Raw genomic sequence first — 18086 nt, 5'->3', positions numbered from 1 at the left:
AATGTGTTTACTCATTAGGGAAAAAGGCAGAAAACACAGATTTAAAAAGACTGAAAGAATAAGAGAGACCTGGCCAAGAGATTTCACATTAGGGAAATTGATGAATATAAAATAGTCTGTTATGATACCCAGGAAGCCTAACAGAAACCCTTGGCTGTCAGAGGTCTCTGGGAAAAATGTAGATCAAAGAGACAATTCTTTTTTTTTTTAATCCCCCTTTTTTAAAAATTAAAAAAAAATTTACATCCAAATTAGCAGACAGTGCAACAATGATTTCAGGAGTAGATTCCTTAGTGCCCCTTACCCATTTAGCCCGTCTGCCCTCCAGTAACCCTCAGTTTCTTCTCCATATTTATGAGTCTCTTCTGTTTTGTCCCCCTCCCTGTTTTTATATTATTTTTGTTTCCCTTCCCTTATGTTCATCTATTTTGTCTCTTAAAGTCCTCATGAGTGAAGTCATATGATTTTTGTCTTTCTGACTAATTTCGCTTAGCATAATACCCTCCAGTTCCATCCACATAGTTGCAAATGGCAAGATTTCATTCTTTTTGATTGCCAAGTAATACTATGCCACATCTTCTCAAAGAGACAATTCTAATGACAAAAGCAGATAAATGGATCTTTTTGAGAAAACTTACTTTGGAGAAATTCACTGAAAAGAATTATAAAGAAAAGAAAGTCTCTCTCTGGAGTTACCAAAATGTACCTACTATAGACTGAATGCGTCCCAACTTCACTTGTTGAAGCCCTAAATCCCCAATGTGATGGTTTTTGGAAGCGGGGCCTTTGGGAGGTAAATAGATTTAAATGAGGTCATAAGGGGAAAGCCCCCACGATGGGATTAGTGCCTTTATATTAAGAAGAGACTAGAGTCCTTATTCCCTCTGTACCATGTTGAAGATATAGCAAGAAGGCAGCTGTCCGCAAACCAAGTAGAAAACCATCACCAGACACCAAGTCTACCTGTACTTGATCTTGGACTTTCCAGACTCCAGAATTGGGAGAAATAAATGTTTGATGTTTAAGCCACCTATCCGTGGTATTTTGCTTTAGCCACCCGAGTTAAGACAATACCTGAACTAGAACTTATCGCTATTTTTTTTATGTCTGCTCAAGAACCTCACATATTGGAAGTCATGTTCTTTCCCATGGACAGTAGCTGCCTGTGTACTGGTAAACAGAACAGTGGTTAAAAAGAGAAGCTTTAAAATCAGAGGTATATGGGTTCAAACTCTTTATCTGTTACTTTCCATAAAGTTTCAAACTATAAAAGACATATATATGACCTATTAATGTTATTGGGTCACTCGGTTGACCAGATACCAAGGTGCATCTTGTCCCAGATGCACCCAGAGTTGGAGACCCAAGACCAGAATGGGGAGACAGAGTTTACTGAGTAGATAAGTATACTATATTTTCAAGAGAGAAAGTGGGCCACTGCCAGAGCAAGAGTGGCAATGGCCCCAAGACTTTCTAACTGCATCCTTTTAAGTTTGCTTTTTCTATATGTAATTTTGGCTTTGATTGACAGCTGATGGTTACATAACATTTTGGCTTCTGTGCATGCACGCAGCCATGATGCATTCTGTTATTTATTTATGTATTGTCTATTTATGAGTTTCTAATGAGTTTTTGCTGTGATCTTAAGGCAGCTTGCACCTTTTGTGTTCATCCTCAGCTCTTGGAAGTTCCCTTGTGGCTTTTGAGCCAGCTCTGTGGCTAGGCCTTTCTTGTTCTGTTAGCCCTGGAGTGGCTCTGAAGGTGTGGCTGTTAACCCTGGGTGGGGTGGCTCAGAGTGTATGGCCAGCATCTGCTTTATCCCACCTTGTTCATGCCTACCTAACTGCTTAACATTATGAACTTTAAGGCATTATGAGGATTAAATGATATAATTAAACATATAAAAAATTAAACATGTATATAAAAATCCCAGTTCATGGTCTACAGGATAACGTTTTTAGATCACAGCAATTTGCAGGAAAGTGGGAAAAAGTCATTTTAATATTAAACAGGGCTGACTGTGTAAATAAGCATGCTCAAATTTATCACTATTATTTTTTTTTAAATGAAATTCTAAAACCAACAACAAAAAGTACTTTCAAAGTAATGACTAAACGGTTGGGTCAATGTCCTCTAACACAGCTCATGGTCGTAAGGTTCGCTTGAAAGTCTCTGAGCAGTGAGATTCCTGTGGCTTTCCTCAAAACAAAAATAGAGAAAAATATTCATTTCTTTGACAAATATTTAAGGAGTGATTTTTTGTTAAAGTTTATTTATTTTGAGAGAGATAGAGCATAAGGAAGGGGCAGAAAGAGAGGGAGAGAGAGAATCTCAAGCAGGCTCCCCACTGTCAGCAAAGAGCTGGATGTGGGGCTCGAGCTCAAGAATCATGAGATCATGACCTGAGCCAAAACCAAGAGTCAGACACTTAACCGACTGAGCGACCAGGCATCCCAGGAGTAATTTTCATGTGCATTTTGTCAAACTAAGGTTTTCAGATTTTAAGAGACTATTTTTTTCCCTAAACTGCTCGGAGGAATTATATGTATATTATTTGCAACAACTAAACTCCTTGCCAGTTTGAGAGCAAGATATTGAAAAAAGAGGATGAAAAAAAAAAAAAAAACAGGTGTTCCCATTTTATTTTTTTTTTTTTTAATTTTTTTTTTTCAACGTTTATTTATTTTTGGGACAGAGAGAGATAGAGCATGAACGGGGGAGGGGCAGAGAGAGAGGGAGACACAGAATCGGAAACAGGCTCCAGGCTCTGAGCCATCAGCCCAGAGCTTGACGCGGGGCTCGAACTCACGGACCGCGAGATCGTGACCTGGCTGAAGTCGGACGCTTAACCGACTGCGCCACCCAGGCGCCCCGCAGGTGTTCCCATTTTAAAGTATTCTCACAAATCATCAGTGTTAGGTCAGGTGTTCCAATATGCAGCTTGGGAAATAAAGTCATAAAACAGCAAGTATATATTACGGATCCAGAGATGTAGTAGGGAGCCTAACACATAAAATAACAATATAAGGGTGCCTGGGTGGCTCAGCTGGTTTAGCATCAACTTCAGCTAAGGCCAGGATCTCATGGTTGGTATGTTTGAGCCCTCTGCCTTGGGCTCACCGATGTCAACACAGAGCCTGCGTCAGATCCTCTGTCCCCCTCTCTCTGCCCCTCCCCTGCTCACATTCTCTCTCTCAAAAATGAATAAACATTTATTAAGAAAGAAAAGAGAGGCACCTGGGTGGCTCAATCAGTTAAATGTCTGATTTCAGCTCAGGTCGTGATCTCATGGGTTCGTGGGTTTGAGCCCTACATCTGACTTGGTGCTGACAGCTCAGAGCCTGGAGACTGCTTCTGATTCTAGGTCTCCCTTTCTCTAACCCTGTCCCACTTGTGCACTCTCTCTTTCTCAAAAATAAATAAACATTAAAAAAATTTTTAATTAAAAAATAAAATACGAAAGAAACATAAACATAAAGCCCCATTAAAAGAACAAACAAAAAACCCAAAACACAACATTTCCTACGTTCTAATGGAGCTCAGTAGCTCAGGAATGTTCTAGTAGTTCTTAGAGCAGTGACCAAAATCGACAACATCCCTCCATATGATGATAACTATTTGTTAGCATTCTGGTTACTATATTCCAGACATTGTTATTTGTAAAATAGTTGATCCCTGAACAACACAGTGGTAGGGACATTGACCCCCCTGCATAGTCAAAAATCCATATGTAAGTTTTGACTACAGGAGACTACTGTAGACCGAAAGCCTTACTGATAACATAAAGAGTTGATTAACACACTTTGTATATCTTTTCATGTTAGCAAATGTCTCAGTTTACTTTTCTAAAACAATACTACAGACAGGGTGGCTTATAAACAGCAGCACAAGACAAGAAATAACAAGCATTAGTGAAGATGTGGAGAAAAGGAAACCCTTGTGCACTATTGGTGGGAATGTAAATTGGTGCAGCCACTATGGAAAAAAGTATAAGGTTTCTCAAAAAAAAAAAAAAAAAAATTAAGACCAGAATTACCAGTACATGACCCAGCAATTCCACTTTTGGGTATTTATCTGAAGAAAATGAAAACACTAATTTGAAAAGATATATGCACACCCATGTGCACTGCAGCATTATTTTCAGTAGCCAAGATATGAAAACAACCTAAGTGTCCACTGATGGATGAATGGATAAAGATGATGGGGTGTGTGTGTGTGTGTGTGTGTGTACACAGAGACATAAAAAGAATGAAATCTTGCCATTTGTGGCAATCCAGATGGACCTTGAGGACATAAGCTAAGTGAAGTAAGTCAGAGAAAGACAATAATCTGCCTTATACATTTAATTTAAAACAACAAACCAAGCTAATAAATACAGAGAATAGATAGGTGGTTACCAAAATTGGGTGGTAGAGGGTGGGCAAAATGGGTGAAGGAGGTCAAAAGGTACAAAATTCTAGTTATAAAATAAGCCATGGGTAGGGGCGCCTGGGTGGCGCAGTCAGTTAAGCGTCCGACTTCAGCCAGGTCACGATCTCGCGGTCGGTGAGTTCGAGCCCCGCGTCGGGCTCTGGGATGATGGCTCAGAGCCTGGAGCCTGTTTCCGATTCTGTGTCTCCCTCTCTCTCTGCCCCTCCCCCGTTCATGCTCTATCTCTCTCTGTCCCAAAAATAAATAAACGTTGAAAAAAAAAAATTAAAAAAAAAAAAAGCCATGGGGATGTAATGTAAAACATGGTGACTATAGTTAACAACATTATATTGCAGATTTGAAAGTTGCTAAGAGGGTAGATCCTAAAATTCCTCATCACAAGATGAAAAATTTCTTTGTAACTATGTATGATGTTGGATGTTAACTAGACTTACTGTGGTGATCATTTAGTAATATGTAAGTATCAAATCATTTTGTTGTATACCTGAAATTAATATAATGTCAAATATACCTCAATTGAAAAAAAAAAGGATGGAATATATTTCCTCTCCTCTTGAACCTAAGCAGGCTTGTGATCGCTATAATCAAAGGGCTGTATGCAATTTCTTAGGCCAGGTCATAAAAAGTATCCAGCTGCTGGGGTGCCTGGCTGGCTCAGGCAGTAGAGCATGTGACTCTTGATCTTGGGGTTGTTGAGTTAGAGACCCATGTTGGGTGTAGAGATTACTTAAGGAAATTAAAAAAAAAAAAAAGTATCCAGCTGCTGGCTGGTTCTCCCCCTTCCCTATCCTCCCTTGAGATGGATACTTAACCTTGGAAGCAAGCCACCACACTGTGAGGAAGCCAAGCATCCATATGAAAAGGTCATATGTAGGCTGGGAGTACTAGGTAGGGTTTCAGTCTACCAGTATCAGCTGCCAGACAGTGAGTGAGTGAGCCTCCAGATGCTTCCTGCTCCCAGCCTCTGAGTCTTACAGCTAAGAACCCAGAGATTGTGCAACACACATGTCATCTCCACTATGCTCTGTATGAACTCCAGACACAGAGTTTGTCATCTTAATAAAAGGTTTTATACCACTAAATTTTTGAGTAATTTGTTATGCGGTCATACAACTGGAATAATATAAAACAAATGTTAACAGCTTATATTCAATAAAGAAGCAATGAAGCATTGGAAAATATAGGGAGATTTTTATTTTCTCTTTTTACAGTATACTGCTTGAATTGTGTGCCATAAGGACATGCAACCATTATTTTATCTTTTTTTTGTTATTATTTTCAACATTTATTCATTTTGAGAGACAGAATGCAAGCAAGGGAGGGGGGCAGAGAGAAAGGGAGAGGCAGGATCCAAAGCAGGCTCCAGGCTCCGAGCTGTCAGCACAGAACCCAACCTGGGACTTGAACCCACAGACCATGAGATCATGACCTGAGCTGAAGTCGGATGCTTAGCCAACTGAGTCACCCAGGCACTCCCATATAACCTCATTTCCTAATTGGTAAACTGAATTATACCTCTAACCACAGAAGGACTAACTAGTCTTCCAGTGCCTGGATGATATTGATAAAAAATATTAAGATTTGAAAGTAAGAAATTGACTAAAATTTCCTTTATTAACTAAAATAAAACCCAGAAGTTAATCAGATGATTAAAAAAGGCTTTGTACCACATGGAAGATGCTAAATACTATTATTAAATTGGGGATATATACTTCCCTACTTTTACTTTTTTTTTAATGTCTGATTATTTTTTGAAAGAATATATTCATGTATTATTTCAATAAGTGTTCTACAAAAATTAAAATTAAAATTAAAATAAATAGAGGCGCCTGGGTGGCTCAGTTGGTTAAGCGTCATACTCTTGATTTTGGCTTGGGTCATTATCTCATGACTCATGAGATCAAGTCCCATGTTGAGCTGACAGTGCGGAGCCTACTTGGATTCTCTCTCCCGCTCTCTCTCTGCCCCTCTTTCACACTTATGCATGCTCTCTCAAAAATAAATAAATAAACATTAAAATTTTTAAATAAATAGAAAAAGATACTAGCAGTAGATATATTTGCTAGGTAGACAGGTTTCTCAAGAAATTTTTCAGGCACACACATTTTTCTTCCAGGAAAAAAACCAATCAATCTTAATGTAACTTATTTAAGTACAGTGAACATTAGCCACAATTTACAGGGCCTTCAGGCCTATAATGAGGACTCTGACCAAAGATCTCCCAGATCACATGCTTACAATACTCTAATACAAATACAACTTTAAGTAAATTAAAATTTTAGAGGTTTCAGTTACACTGTTTAGATGTGAAATACAGAGCTCAACAAACCAAAAAAGGGATTATCTTATTTCAAATCTTAGGTTACAACAGAGAGCAGGAAAAACACAAAACATGATCCAAGTTCACATTACGAAATCTATCTGTTCTCGGGCGCCTGGGTGGCGCAGTCGGTTAAGCGTCCGACTTCAGCCAGGTCACGATCTTGCGGTCTGTGAGTTCGAGCCCCGCGTCGGGCTCTGGGCTGATGGCTCAGAGCCTGGAGCCTGTTTCCCATTCTGTGTCTCCCTCTCTCTCTGCCCCTCCCCCGTTCATGCTCTGTCTCTCTCTGTCCCAAAAATAAAATAAACGTTGAAAAAAAAAATTTAAAAAAAAAAAAAAAAAAAAAAAAAAAAAAAAAAAAAAAAAAAAAAAGAAATCTATCTGTTCTCTCTTTCTGGAACTCCTATGATTAATAGAAGAAATTTTATGCCAAGAGACAGCCAGTCAAGGAGAACAGAGAAAGAAGGAGGTATCAAGGGAGCAGAATAGGGTGAAACCAGAATAATTCTACAAATGGCTTCAATGGGAATGGAAAAAGCCCCCTGCAGGCTGTTTTTATTGTTGTAAGGAAATATTAGTCATTTAAAAAAAAAAAAAAAACACACACACAACTAAATACAGTTGTTGTAAGGAAATGCTTTTTTTTTTTTTTTAAAGAATACTAACTCCACAAGGGCACACACAAAAAAATACCACACAACTTTAAAAAATGACTGGTTTATAATGAGATCACAATTTTGTGCTGGCATCTTTCTACACATGTAGTAGTATTCTACCATATCAAGAAAAATCCATACTTATCACTAAGCATGTTTCCATATTAAATCAAGTAATGCAACATAGCATAACTTGATGAAAAGAACTGATTTTAAATGAAAGAAACTCACTGTATATATATTTTTATCCACTTAAAATAAGTCTTACCAACCAGTATTTAATGAGTAAAGCATTAATTATGAAAGAAATAGATTGTAATGTCAGAAAATGCCTCCTTTTATTAATGTTTCTGAACATTGTGGAGACAAATAGAGACATAAACACACTTAGCAAAGTACAACTGTGTTATGAACCTGTGTGTAACTCAATGATGTAATTAAGTCACCAGAAGCACACCTGCCAAGTGAATAAGCAAAGCTTTGTCAGGAGCACCCCAAAATGGGCACTCTTTGTACTGCAGTCTTATCAACCTTAAACGTAAATGCAGCTTATAATGTATTATTTAAAACACTCCTATAATACAACCGGAGATATAATCATTTGCTTTTAAAGTCCACACTATAGATAGACAATAAAATGAATGAAAATCAGATTTATATTCTTTATACTGGTACAGCCTAAGAGTTAAACAATCAAAATTTACATAAGCACTGATGAGGCAATAGTAAAAAAAGCACTGAATTGTTGTTGTAGCCATTTTGCCTTAGGAGACATACAAGTTTTTTCTATTTTTATATATTTTTTATATGCTGATGAGAAAAAAATCTACCAATTTAGAAATCAAAGAATTAAGAACAAAAGAAAGTCTTATTAGGATTACTGAAGAGCTAGGGGCACCTGGGTGGCTCATTTGGTTCAGCGTCCCACTCTTGATTTTGGCTCAGGTCATGATCTCACGATTCATGAGATCAAGCCCCACGTGGGGCTCTGTGCTGACAGTACGAGCCTGCTTGGGATTCTCTCCCTCTCCGCCCCTTCACCACCTGCTCGTGCGTGCTCTCTCTCTCTCTCAAAATAAATAAACATTTTTTAAAAAGAATTATGGGAAAGCTAAACATAATATCTTTTCTTTTCAAATCATATAATAGTATATTCAAAAATTTTATTCTTCAGTGAAAAAAGTCTGTACTACATATTGTGTATAATTTTACTGCTTCTAATGCCTTTGAAGTAGCTTACAAAGTTTTATCTTTTTAAAGTTTTACTTAATCTCTGTACCCAACGAGGGGCTTGAACTCACAACCCCAAGATCAAGAGTTGTATGCAGAGGTTTTTTTCTTTAAATTTTTTTTAATGTTTATTTAATTTTGAGACAGAGAGAGGCAGAGCATGAGCGGGGGAGGGGCAGAGAGAGAGGGAGACACAGAATCCAAAGCAGGCTTCAGGTTCTGAGCTGTCAGCACAAAGCCCAATGAGGGGCTCAAACTCATGAACTGCAATATCATGAACTGAGCCAGCCAGGTGTCTTCTGAGTTTTATTTTTAAGGTTATTTGATTAGGTAGTACATTCACAGTTTTAAACTGTACAAATACAGTGAAGAGTCTCTCCTTCATTGCTTTCTTCTATCCTCCTAATGTTCCCTTGATCACAAATATAGTGTTTTTAAAGGTGCTTGAAGGAGACCAACTGGCAGCAGCAGAACAGAACAGGGCACTAAAGAAATAGTACAAGGCAAGGGCACCTGGGTGGCTCAGTTGGTCAAGTGACTGACTCTTGGTTTCCGCTCAGGTCATAATCTCACAGTTAGTGGGTTCAAGCCCCACATTGGGCTCTGCACCGGCAGTGCAAGACCTGCTTGGGAGTCTGTCTGTCTCTCTCTCTCTCTCTCTCTCTCTCTCTCTCTCTCTCTCTCTCCTCTCTGCTCCTCCCCTGCTTGCGCCCTCTCTTTCTCAAAATAAATAAACTTAAAAATTTTATTAAAAAAAGAAAACAAAAGAAACAGCACAGGGCCTAGAGCTAAACTGCCAGAGTTGAATGTGCCTCTGCCACTCTCTGTTCAGCTCTGACACCTGGAAAGAGTGACTTAACTTCTCTGTACCTCAGTTTCCTCATTTGTAAAAGGAAAACTTACATCATGGGCTTAAACTAGTACCTAGACTAACTTGAAACTCCTCAATATAACCATTATTATGAGCTCCAGTATACCCCTTGGAAACCATTCCTATGTATTTACAAACATATACTGACCTACACACACACACATCCCCCACATGTTCTCACACTCCAACCCCACAAAGGCATCTCTATGGCTTTCACTATCTTTTCTCAGATACTTCTAAAGAATGTTTCTTCTTGTATTTATAATAGTTTTTGTGTTCTCCGTTGTTCAAGACATAAAGGTCCATATTTTTTTGATGAATTCTATCTTTTGTCGATATTATTTCCATGTTCCACTTAATTGTTTTGGCTTTGAATTATATTGTGTCTAAGATTAAGAGTACTGCATTCTTTTGAGATAGCTTTTTCCTCACTCCTTTATCACATACCTACTATATATATATATATATTTTTTTTTTTTTTTTGAGAGAGGGAGAGAGAGAGAGAGACTGGGTGGGGGGAGAGAGGGGCAAATGGAGGGAGGGAGGGAAAGAGAGAGAGCAAGAAAGAATCTCAAGGAGCCTCCATGCTGAGTGTGGAGCCCAACTTGGGGCTCAATCCAATGATCCTAGGATCATGACCTGAGCCAAAATCAAGAGTCAGACACTCAACTGACTGAGCCACACAGACACCCTGGTAACTGTCTTCCTTGTAAATAGCATTTCAAGACTCCAATCTAACTCTTTTAACAGGGGATGAGAACCCACTCACACATAACATTTTACTTGTGCTTTCTATGAACTACGCTTCTCTTCTTTCTTCTTGCCTACCTTCATAAGCTTATTTGGGTTTCCTCTTTTTTTTAATGTTTATTTATTTTGAGAGAGTGCATGCACACGAGTGGGGGAAGGGCAGAGAGAGAGGGAATGAGAAGGAATATCAAGGAGGCTCCACGCAGTCAGAGTAGAGCCCGACACAGAACTCGAACCCACGAACCTGTGAGATCATGACCTGAGCTGAAGTCCAGAGTAGGCCTCTTAACCATCTGAGCCACCCAGGCTCCCCTCCTTTTTTTTTTTTTAAACTCTACTTCTCCCCCCATCATATGTTCTCCAATGTGTCAGTACCAGGGCTTCGTGGATATCTGAGAGGCAGATCTTCGATTGTTGTGACTGGCTTACATCCCACATGACTTTCAAACGTCCTGCCACCTATTCACATAAGTGAAAAATCTGAGCCTTTAATCTAAGTCCATTAAAAAAATAACAGCAAGATATTTTTTGGTTAGCTGACACTAAATTACCAAGGAATTTAACTGGAATTCAGCATTTAAATCAAAGGAATATTATACTTAGTTTTGTTTACAACTTTACAAAGAATTGTTCACCATTTCAGAAAATCATGTTGCTGGTGATATTTAAGACCAGGACAACATACTTATATGAAGCTGCACTTATAGCCATAACTTGCACAATGATTTTTCATATTAGACACATCTAATTATTTCATCTTGTCTTTGAATGTAGCTAGCTATGCCCAACCACACTGTGGTCCTCTTATTTTCTTCAACTGCTTTCTTGTTTTAATCTTTATAGTTATTAAAGGATCAGGAGGGGCGCCTGGGTGGCTTGGTCGGTTAAGCGTCCGACTTCGGCTCAGGTCACGATCTCGCGGTCGGTGGGTTCGAGCCCCGCGTCGGGCTCTGTGCTGACAGCTCAGAGCCTGGAGCCTGTTTCAGATTCTGTGTCTCCCTCTCTCTGTGACCCTCCCCCGTTCATGCTCTGTCTCTCTCTGTCTCAAAAATAAATAAACATTAAAAAAAAAAATTTAAAAGAAAAAAAAAAAAGGATCAGGATGGTGACAGCGTATACAAACAGCTTTCCTTATCAAGGAAGGATGCAGGCAGGCTAGAGAACCTCTTAATGCTCAAAGTAGGGAAAGCTTCATTCTAAGGCTTTATATATAGCACATTTCATTTCTGAACCATTTCCTCTTTTATATCCACTAAAGGTCTGGGGTTACTCTGGCTTCTCTCTTGATCCTTAACATCCAACTAGAAGCCCTCCCCATGAATATTTTCTACTTTTCTTAGAAAGCAGTAACCTGGTTTTAGCCGGTAGCAAAGGCCTCAACCAGTCACCTTACACTCCATGGAGGAAAAAGATACACAACATATCCAGCTACCCAATAGACTCACACCTTGTCTTTTTACTCCTAACTGAAAGGTTTTTGCTTTTTGTTGTTTTAATTTTTATTAGTTATTCATGTATACAATTCAGAGTTAAATAAACACTTTTGCCAGTCTGTTCCGAAAAAAAGCAGTTCCTCATTTCTGCATACCTATTTCTCCTCCCATAGAGGAACGACTTTCACCTTTTAGCTGATTATTTTAGTATTTACCTCCATGTCTTTAAAAATATGCATTATTGCTACTTCTTGATTTTTCAGTTTTAAGCAATACCCATTGATTCACCAGTATAGAATAAGAAGACCCAGTTCTCTCTTTTCTGAACCCAACACACATGTACACTCTTCCCATCTGCTAGTAATTAAATCATAAATTGGTTTAGCTCAATAGTTTTAACATTATTATGACTATGTAAATGCTCTTCACATTTGAACCATGTAGTAAATTATAATTACTTTTTCTTTTCTGTACTATTTTCTGTATTTCCTTAAAGTTAAATGTTCTTTTTTCCCATTTACTTGGTTTTCTAGGACTTTTGGCAACTTGTTTTCAGCTTTTTAGATCACAAAATGTCTCGAATCACTAGGTGTTCTATCAATTCATCCTCCTGAAAAAGTCTCTGCTAGAGCTGTGTGACACCCTCTCAATGAAACCAGCTGTCTTGTATCCACAAACCTGACGCACAGCTATCACCTTGGGATTTCCATTCACCATTATCCTGGAAGTTACTTTTGCTTCTTGCATGTGCTAGACCTCTCACTTTCTACACTCAAATCTTAGTCTCCCTCCTTGGTTTATGTCTTCATTTTGGTGAAAAATAGTTCATTCTTTAGCACTTTTCTTTTTTTTTATTTTTTATTTTTTAAAAAAAAATTTTTTTTTCAACATTTATTTATTTTTCGGACAGAGAAAGAGCATGAACGGGGGAGGGGCAGAGAGAGAGGGAGACACAGAATCAGAAACAGGCTCCAGGCTCTGAGCCATCAGCCCAGAGCCTGATGCGGGGCTCAAACTCCCGGACCGCGAGATGGTGACCTGGCTGAAGTCGGACGCTTAACCGACTGTGCCACCCAGGCGCCCCCTTTAGCACCTTTCTAAGTAATGGTACATGAGATAGGATTTTTGAAGATTCTCTCCTATTTGATTGACACTTTGGTTGAATACAGAATGCTGGATTTGTAATAATTTCCTTTCAGAACTTAAAGTCTTTGTGCCAATGCCTTCCAGTTTCGCTATAGAAAAGTCTAAAGTCTTTACACTATCGATCATTTGTGTGTGACCTGTAAGAGGCCAGAACTGTTAGACAAAATGAGCAAAAGGGAAGAGTGGGGTGGAGAAGCGACAGATCATGTAGGGCTATGTAAATTTTTTTTCACTTTAAGTGTCATGCAGGAGTTTGAGGGAAGGAGAACATTATCTGTTTTATCGAAAATAGATCACTTCAGCTGCTGTAGTGAAAACTAAACTTGCAGAAAGTGGGGCATGGCAAGGGGGTGGAAGCAAGGAGACTCATAAAGAGGCTAATTTAATAATCTAGGCAAAAGCTGATGTAGACTAGAACAGGCTGCTGCACGGAAAGTGTGAGAAATGTCTGGATTCTAGATATATTTTTAAGGTTGAGTCAAAAGGATTTGTTTCTGCATTAGCTATGAGGCTGAAAGAGTAAAAATTGACACAAAAGGTATTGCCTGAGCAACCAGAATAATGGAGTGAATAGAAGAGACAAGGAAGTTTAAGCCTGGGGGCAAGAAAAGAAGTCTGGTAATGCACATATCATGAGTAAGATGTCTACTAGTTATCTAAATGGAGATGCTGCATCAACACTTGGACATACGAAAGTCTAGAATTCAGGAGCAAGCAGCTTCTTGGCTGCCCTAGCTCTGCAGCACGACTTTGGCTCCCTCGTGTTTTGGCACTTACCCTCCCTTTGATCGTATTCATTTTCCATGCTAGGTTCTCCTAGTCCGTGCTAGTGTGAGCCACGTACTATCCTTTTAATAGGTCTTTTTCTGCTTAACTCAGTCAGAACTTCTATAACCTATAATAAAGAACCTTAACTGATATCATTACTAAATTAGGAAAAGAATTTAGTTTTAAATTGTGAAGGAACAGAACTTCATTAAAATGGAAAGGAAACAATGGTAAAATCTTAACTGCTCCTAAGCTGAAAATATCCCTTGGCAAAGCCCACCTATTTCCACAGAATAGGCAAAACTAAACTGCAGTCCAGAACACAATTAATAATCTAACCATAAATAATCATTAAAATCTCTAAGTGTTCCCAGGTTTTTACTTGCTATTAGCACCTTAAATTCTCAGAATTTGATAATACTCTAACTTACAAGAAAATCCAATTTGGTTATACGAAGTAAAAAGTAACAAAAATTCCAAATTAGAACCTAAAATTAATGAGATGCTACTCTATTGCAAAGATGAGTTCAATGTCTACTTTTAGAAAGATGAGGGTAATAAACCTCTGCTCTGTCATCACCAATATATACCCATGAGTTTTCTGAACAGGCAGACATCTAAATTCTGGTAGTTACAACTAATACAGAAAAATTACACCATCAGATAAACTGCTTTTAAATATAGACTGGGGGGTTAGACCTCCACAGAGTAGTTAAGATAAAGGTACTAAAAACAGGTCCTCTGAAGTGTAAAAGTAGAAGATAACGAAAGCATGAGAGGTATAAAAGCCTAGTACAGTATGAAAGAGTGCTGACAATGTTTAAATGAAAAAAAAAAAGATTCTTTTTGTTAAATAACCCTTTTCCTGAGTATATCATAGAAGATACAGAAAACTATAAAAAAAAAAAAACCCTCTCACCTTATATTCTACAATCCAGAGATAAACACTGTTAACACTGACATATTTTCTTCAAGGCTTTTTTTCCTATGCACATGTATATATATGGTGTGTGTGGGTACAGAAAAGCAAGATGATGCTAAATGTCATTTCTAGACGTTGCCTTTATTCATTTCACATGTGAATTTCCCTTCTGTTATGATGTAATCTTCAAAGACATTCTTTTAAACCTCTGTATAAGATTCCATCATATGAGCAAACCATGATATAACCACTACTGGCAGACATTTAGGTTGTTTATAACTTTCACTACTAGAAATAATGCTATAGTAAACAGTATTACACATTTCTGAATTTAGAGAACTTAGAGACCTCATGGCTGAACTTCTGAAGTTAGAGACATTATTTCTGAATTTCTGACATTAGAGACGTTGTTTCAAAAGATACTCTTTCAGTTTAGAAAGTACTTAATATCGATAAGATAGGTATGGCCCCAAAATGCTGCTTGAATTGGAGTTTAAATAAAAGAAGAAATAAAAACTATAAAGCACAATTCAAATCAAACAAATGTCTATCAAGCCTAATTAGCAAGTTTCCTCATTGAAATCGAGTTTCTCCTCCCTTCTGGAATCTTCAATACTGCTATCAGCAATTTATACACTAGCAGATCACCCATCCAGGATCACCCATCAGTAATTTACATCATGTGAAAATATTCAGCATAGACTAAAAAATGTACACTGTACACTTTTAAAGGTTTGTAAAATCTAAAACCTATTTTCACATAAAGTACTTCACACTAGGATTGCTATCAATAATGTCCCATCAGGTATGAATGTGCCCATTAAAAACAAAACAAAACAAAGCTAAACATGAGTATTCCTGACAACCTACTGAAGAGAAAAAAAAATGTACAGGGGATCATAAAGAGTAGGGCTTAGTTTTAGTCATCTCTAAAAAAAAAAAAGCAGCAGAGCTAAGAGAAAAAAGCATAATAGATACTATGTTAAAAATAAAAAGATGACACTAAGAAAAAAAGAGGTAGTAACTCTTATTAAAAACTGATCTCCTGGGGCGCCTGGGTGGCTCAGTCGGTTAAGCGGCCGACTTCGGCTCAGGTCATGATCTTGCGGTCCGCGAGTTCGAGCCCCGCGTCGGGCTCTGTGCTGACAGCTCAGAGCCTGGAGCCTGTTTCAGATTCTGTGTCTCCCTCTCTCTGACCCTCCCCTGTTCATGCTCTCTCTCTGTCTCAAAAATAAACGTTAAAAAAAAAATTAAAAAAAAAAAAAAAAAGAAAAACTGATCTCCTGGGAAAATTTACCAGTTAAATTACAAGTCTATTTTTTGTGCCTAGCATCACATTTGAAAAAAAATTTTTGCCTTACCCTGAAATTTAGACATAAAAGCTATCAGCTATTTAACATCATAAATCAGAGAAAATATTTTAAATATTCTCTCCTTAGACTCATCTATTTTTACATCAAGTTGTCAGAGATATAACATTCCTATTTTATTTCTATAACCACAAGTCTTATTAATTTTATAAGTTCTTATTTTATTGATTTCCCTGTAAGAAATTTTTTAGGATCATAAGTCCTAGCATATGTTGACTCTAAAAGGAGTACCATTCACAAGAAACACACTTCTGATCACTACATACAGACACTGAGTCAGCGGAAAACCTGCTTATTAACCACCAACAGCTCAAATATTTGAGCAAATGTTTGTTCCTGCCTTTATTACCTGGTCTATGATAATATACCTCTTTACAAGAGCTTTCTAGAACAACAAAATGTTATGTCTAACATAATAATAATACAATATACTTTATTGTTAATAGTCAAATTTCTTCTTTTGTGCATAAAAAAAGTATAAAGTCCTGTATTTAATAAAGACTCCTGTATTTAAGATTATAAGACTAGGAGAGTCTTAAAAACTTTACAAATTCAAATCTCACAACAATCAATTCAATGAGACTATCTAAAGCATGTTGTTCAGAAACCTGCCTCTGTCAAATAATTGATTTGGACTTGGAAATGCTTTATATAGAAATTTTTATTGTCATGCCATTTATTGGAGTAGGATTTGAACCATGTCACAATAGGAACTATGACTTCATAGCAGTTTATCAGGTAAACAAGCTCCATATAGCTGAAGACTATATATTTGTTAATATAGAACAGAAAAGGCTACACACAAATGTGTCATCTTCCCGTGATGGTGATTTCACCAAAAGAAATCTACCATAAATAAAAGGTAGCAATCTGTTTTTTGTTTTGTTTTGTTTTGTTTTGTTTTGTTTTTATCTCTAATAGAAGAATTGCTGGCAAGCACTTTAACCACTATGACTTAAACCATTGTGGAATTTCAATTATGAAATAATTTTAGTGACCATCAGATGAAAATTCTCCAATAACCAACATTCCCCCCCCGCCCCCACCCCCCAAAAAACAGGACAGAAGGGATACAGTTCAATTCTGAATAGGACCATCCCATTCATCTCACCAGATTGATCAGCCTTCTCATCGCATGTTCATGAGAGCAAACGCATTCACAGGGATCAAATCCACCTTCTGCCATGATTTCCCAGTTTGATTTAACTTGACTGTTTAAATCTAGGAGGAAGGAAAAAATGTTGTAAGACTACTGTTCAGTTATTCTTTCCCTTAAGCTATGAAAAATTCTTAATATAACAGGTCTCTTAACTAATAGTTCTCTTAAACTAAAGATAGTTCATATTTATTATAAACTATCTAATTTATGAATCCACACAAATGGTTGCCTACCTGTTCTGCCATCAGACTAATTTCCTACAAATGTGAATGTCTTCTGATGTTCTATACTGGGCCCTCCTGTGAAACAGATGATGCTAGAGTCCTACTCTGCTTAATAATTTAATTCTTTGTTAGCTATAGTACTGCTATAGAATAAATGTTTGTGCCCCTGCTAAAATTCATATTGTTAAAAAGGAGACAGCAGAAGTGAAATAAATCAGTCAGAGAAGATATCATATGTTTTCACTCATAATTGGGATTTGAGAAACTTAACAGAAGACCATGGCGGGAAAGGGAAGGAAAAAAAAGTTACAAACAGAGAGGAAGGCAAACCATAAGAGACTCAAATACAGAAAACAAACTGAGTGAGGGTTGATGGGGTAAATGAGCGATGGGAAGCCAAGAGCACACTGTATAACCTGACAATAAATTATATAAAAATAAATAAAAATTAAAAAAAATAAAAAGGAGATACCAGGCAACAAAATGGAGTCACTTGTGCTAAACTCCATGTCAGCAAGCCAAGTCCTAATAACCTGTCTAATCGCAGTTTCAACCTCCCCCTACCCCGTCAAGAATGGTAACCTTTAGCCAGTCAACATGGAATTATCTCACTAGTCAGCACTAGTGAGATAATCCATCCACAAACCCCTTCCATTCCCTGTAGGAAGGTGACCTTGCCTAAAACAATGCATTCTTTGCTAATAATTTCCCTTCTCCACCCCCTTTCTGCCTTTAAAAACCTTTCCTTTTATACAGCTTGGTGGAGCTCCTTGCTATTTGTTACATGGGACACTGCTCAACTCATG

General features: G+C 37.7%; 1 protein-coding gene across 8 annotated transcripts in view; it reads right to left on the bottom strand.

Annotated features, from left to right (window-relative positions):
- SMIM14 (small integral membrane protein 14) overlaps positions 1-18086 on the bottom strand; it is a 127138-nt gene that overhangs the window by 26801 nt on the left and 82251 nt on the right. For all 8 annotated transcript variants that reach the window (XM_030314006.1, XM_030314010.1, XM_032593004.1 and 5 more), the window contains one exon: positions 17009-17118. In XM_030314006.1, coding sequence (XP_030169866.1) covers positions 17009-17118 — 110 coding nt within the window. The remainder of the gene's footprint in view (positions 1-17008; positions 17119-18086) is intronic.

This window comes from Lynx canadensis, chromosome B1 (assembly GCF_007474595.2).
Source record: "Lynx canadensis isolate LIC74 chromosome B1, mLynCan4.pri.v2, whole genome shotgun sequence".
Lineage (NCBI taxonomy): Eukaryota > Metazoa > Chordata > Mammalia > Carnivora > Felidae > Lynx > Lynx canadensis.
Note: the sequence above shows the minus strand (reverse complement) of the source record. Positions and strands in the feature narration are given on the sequence as shown.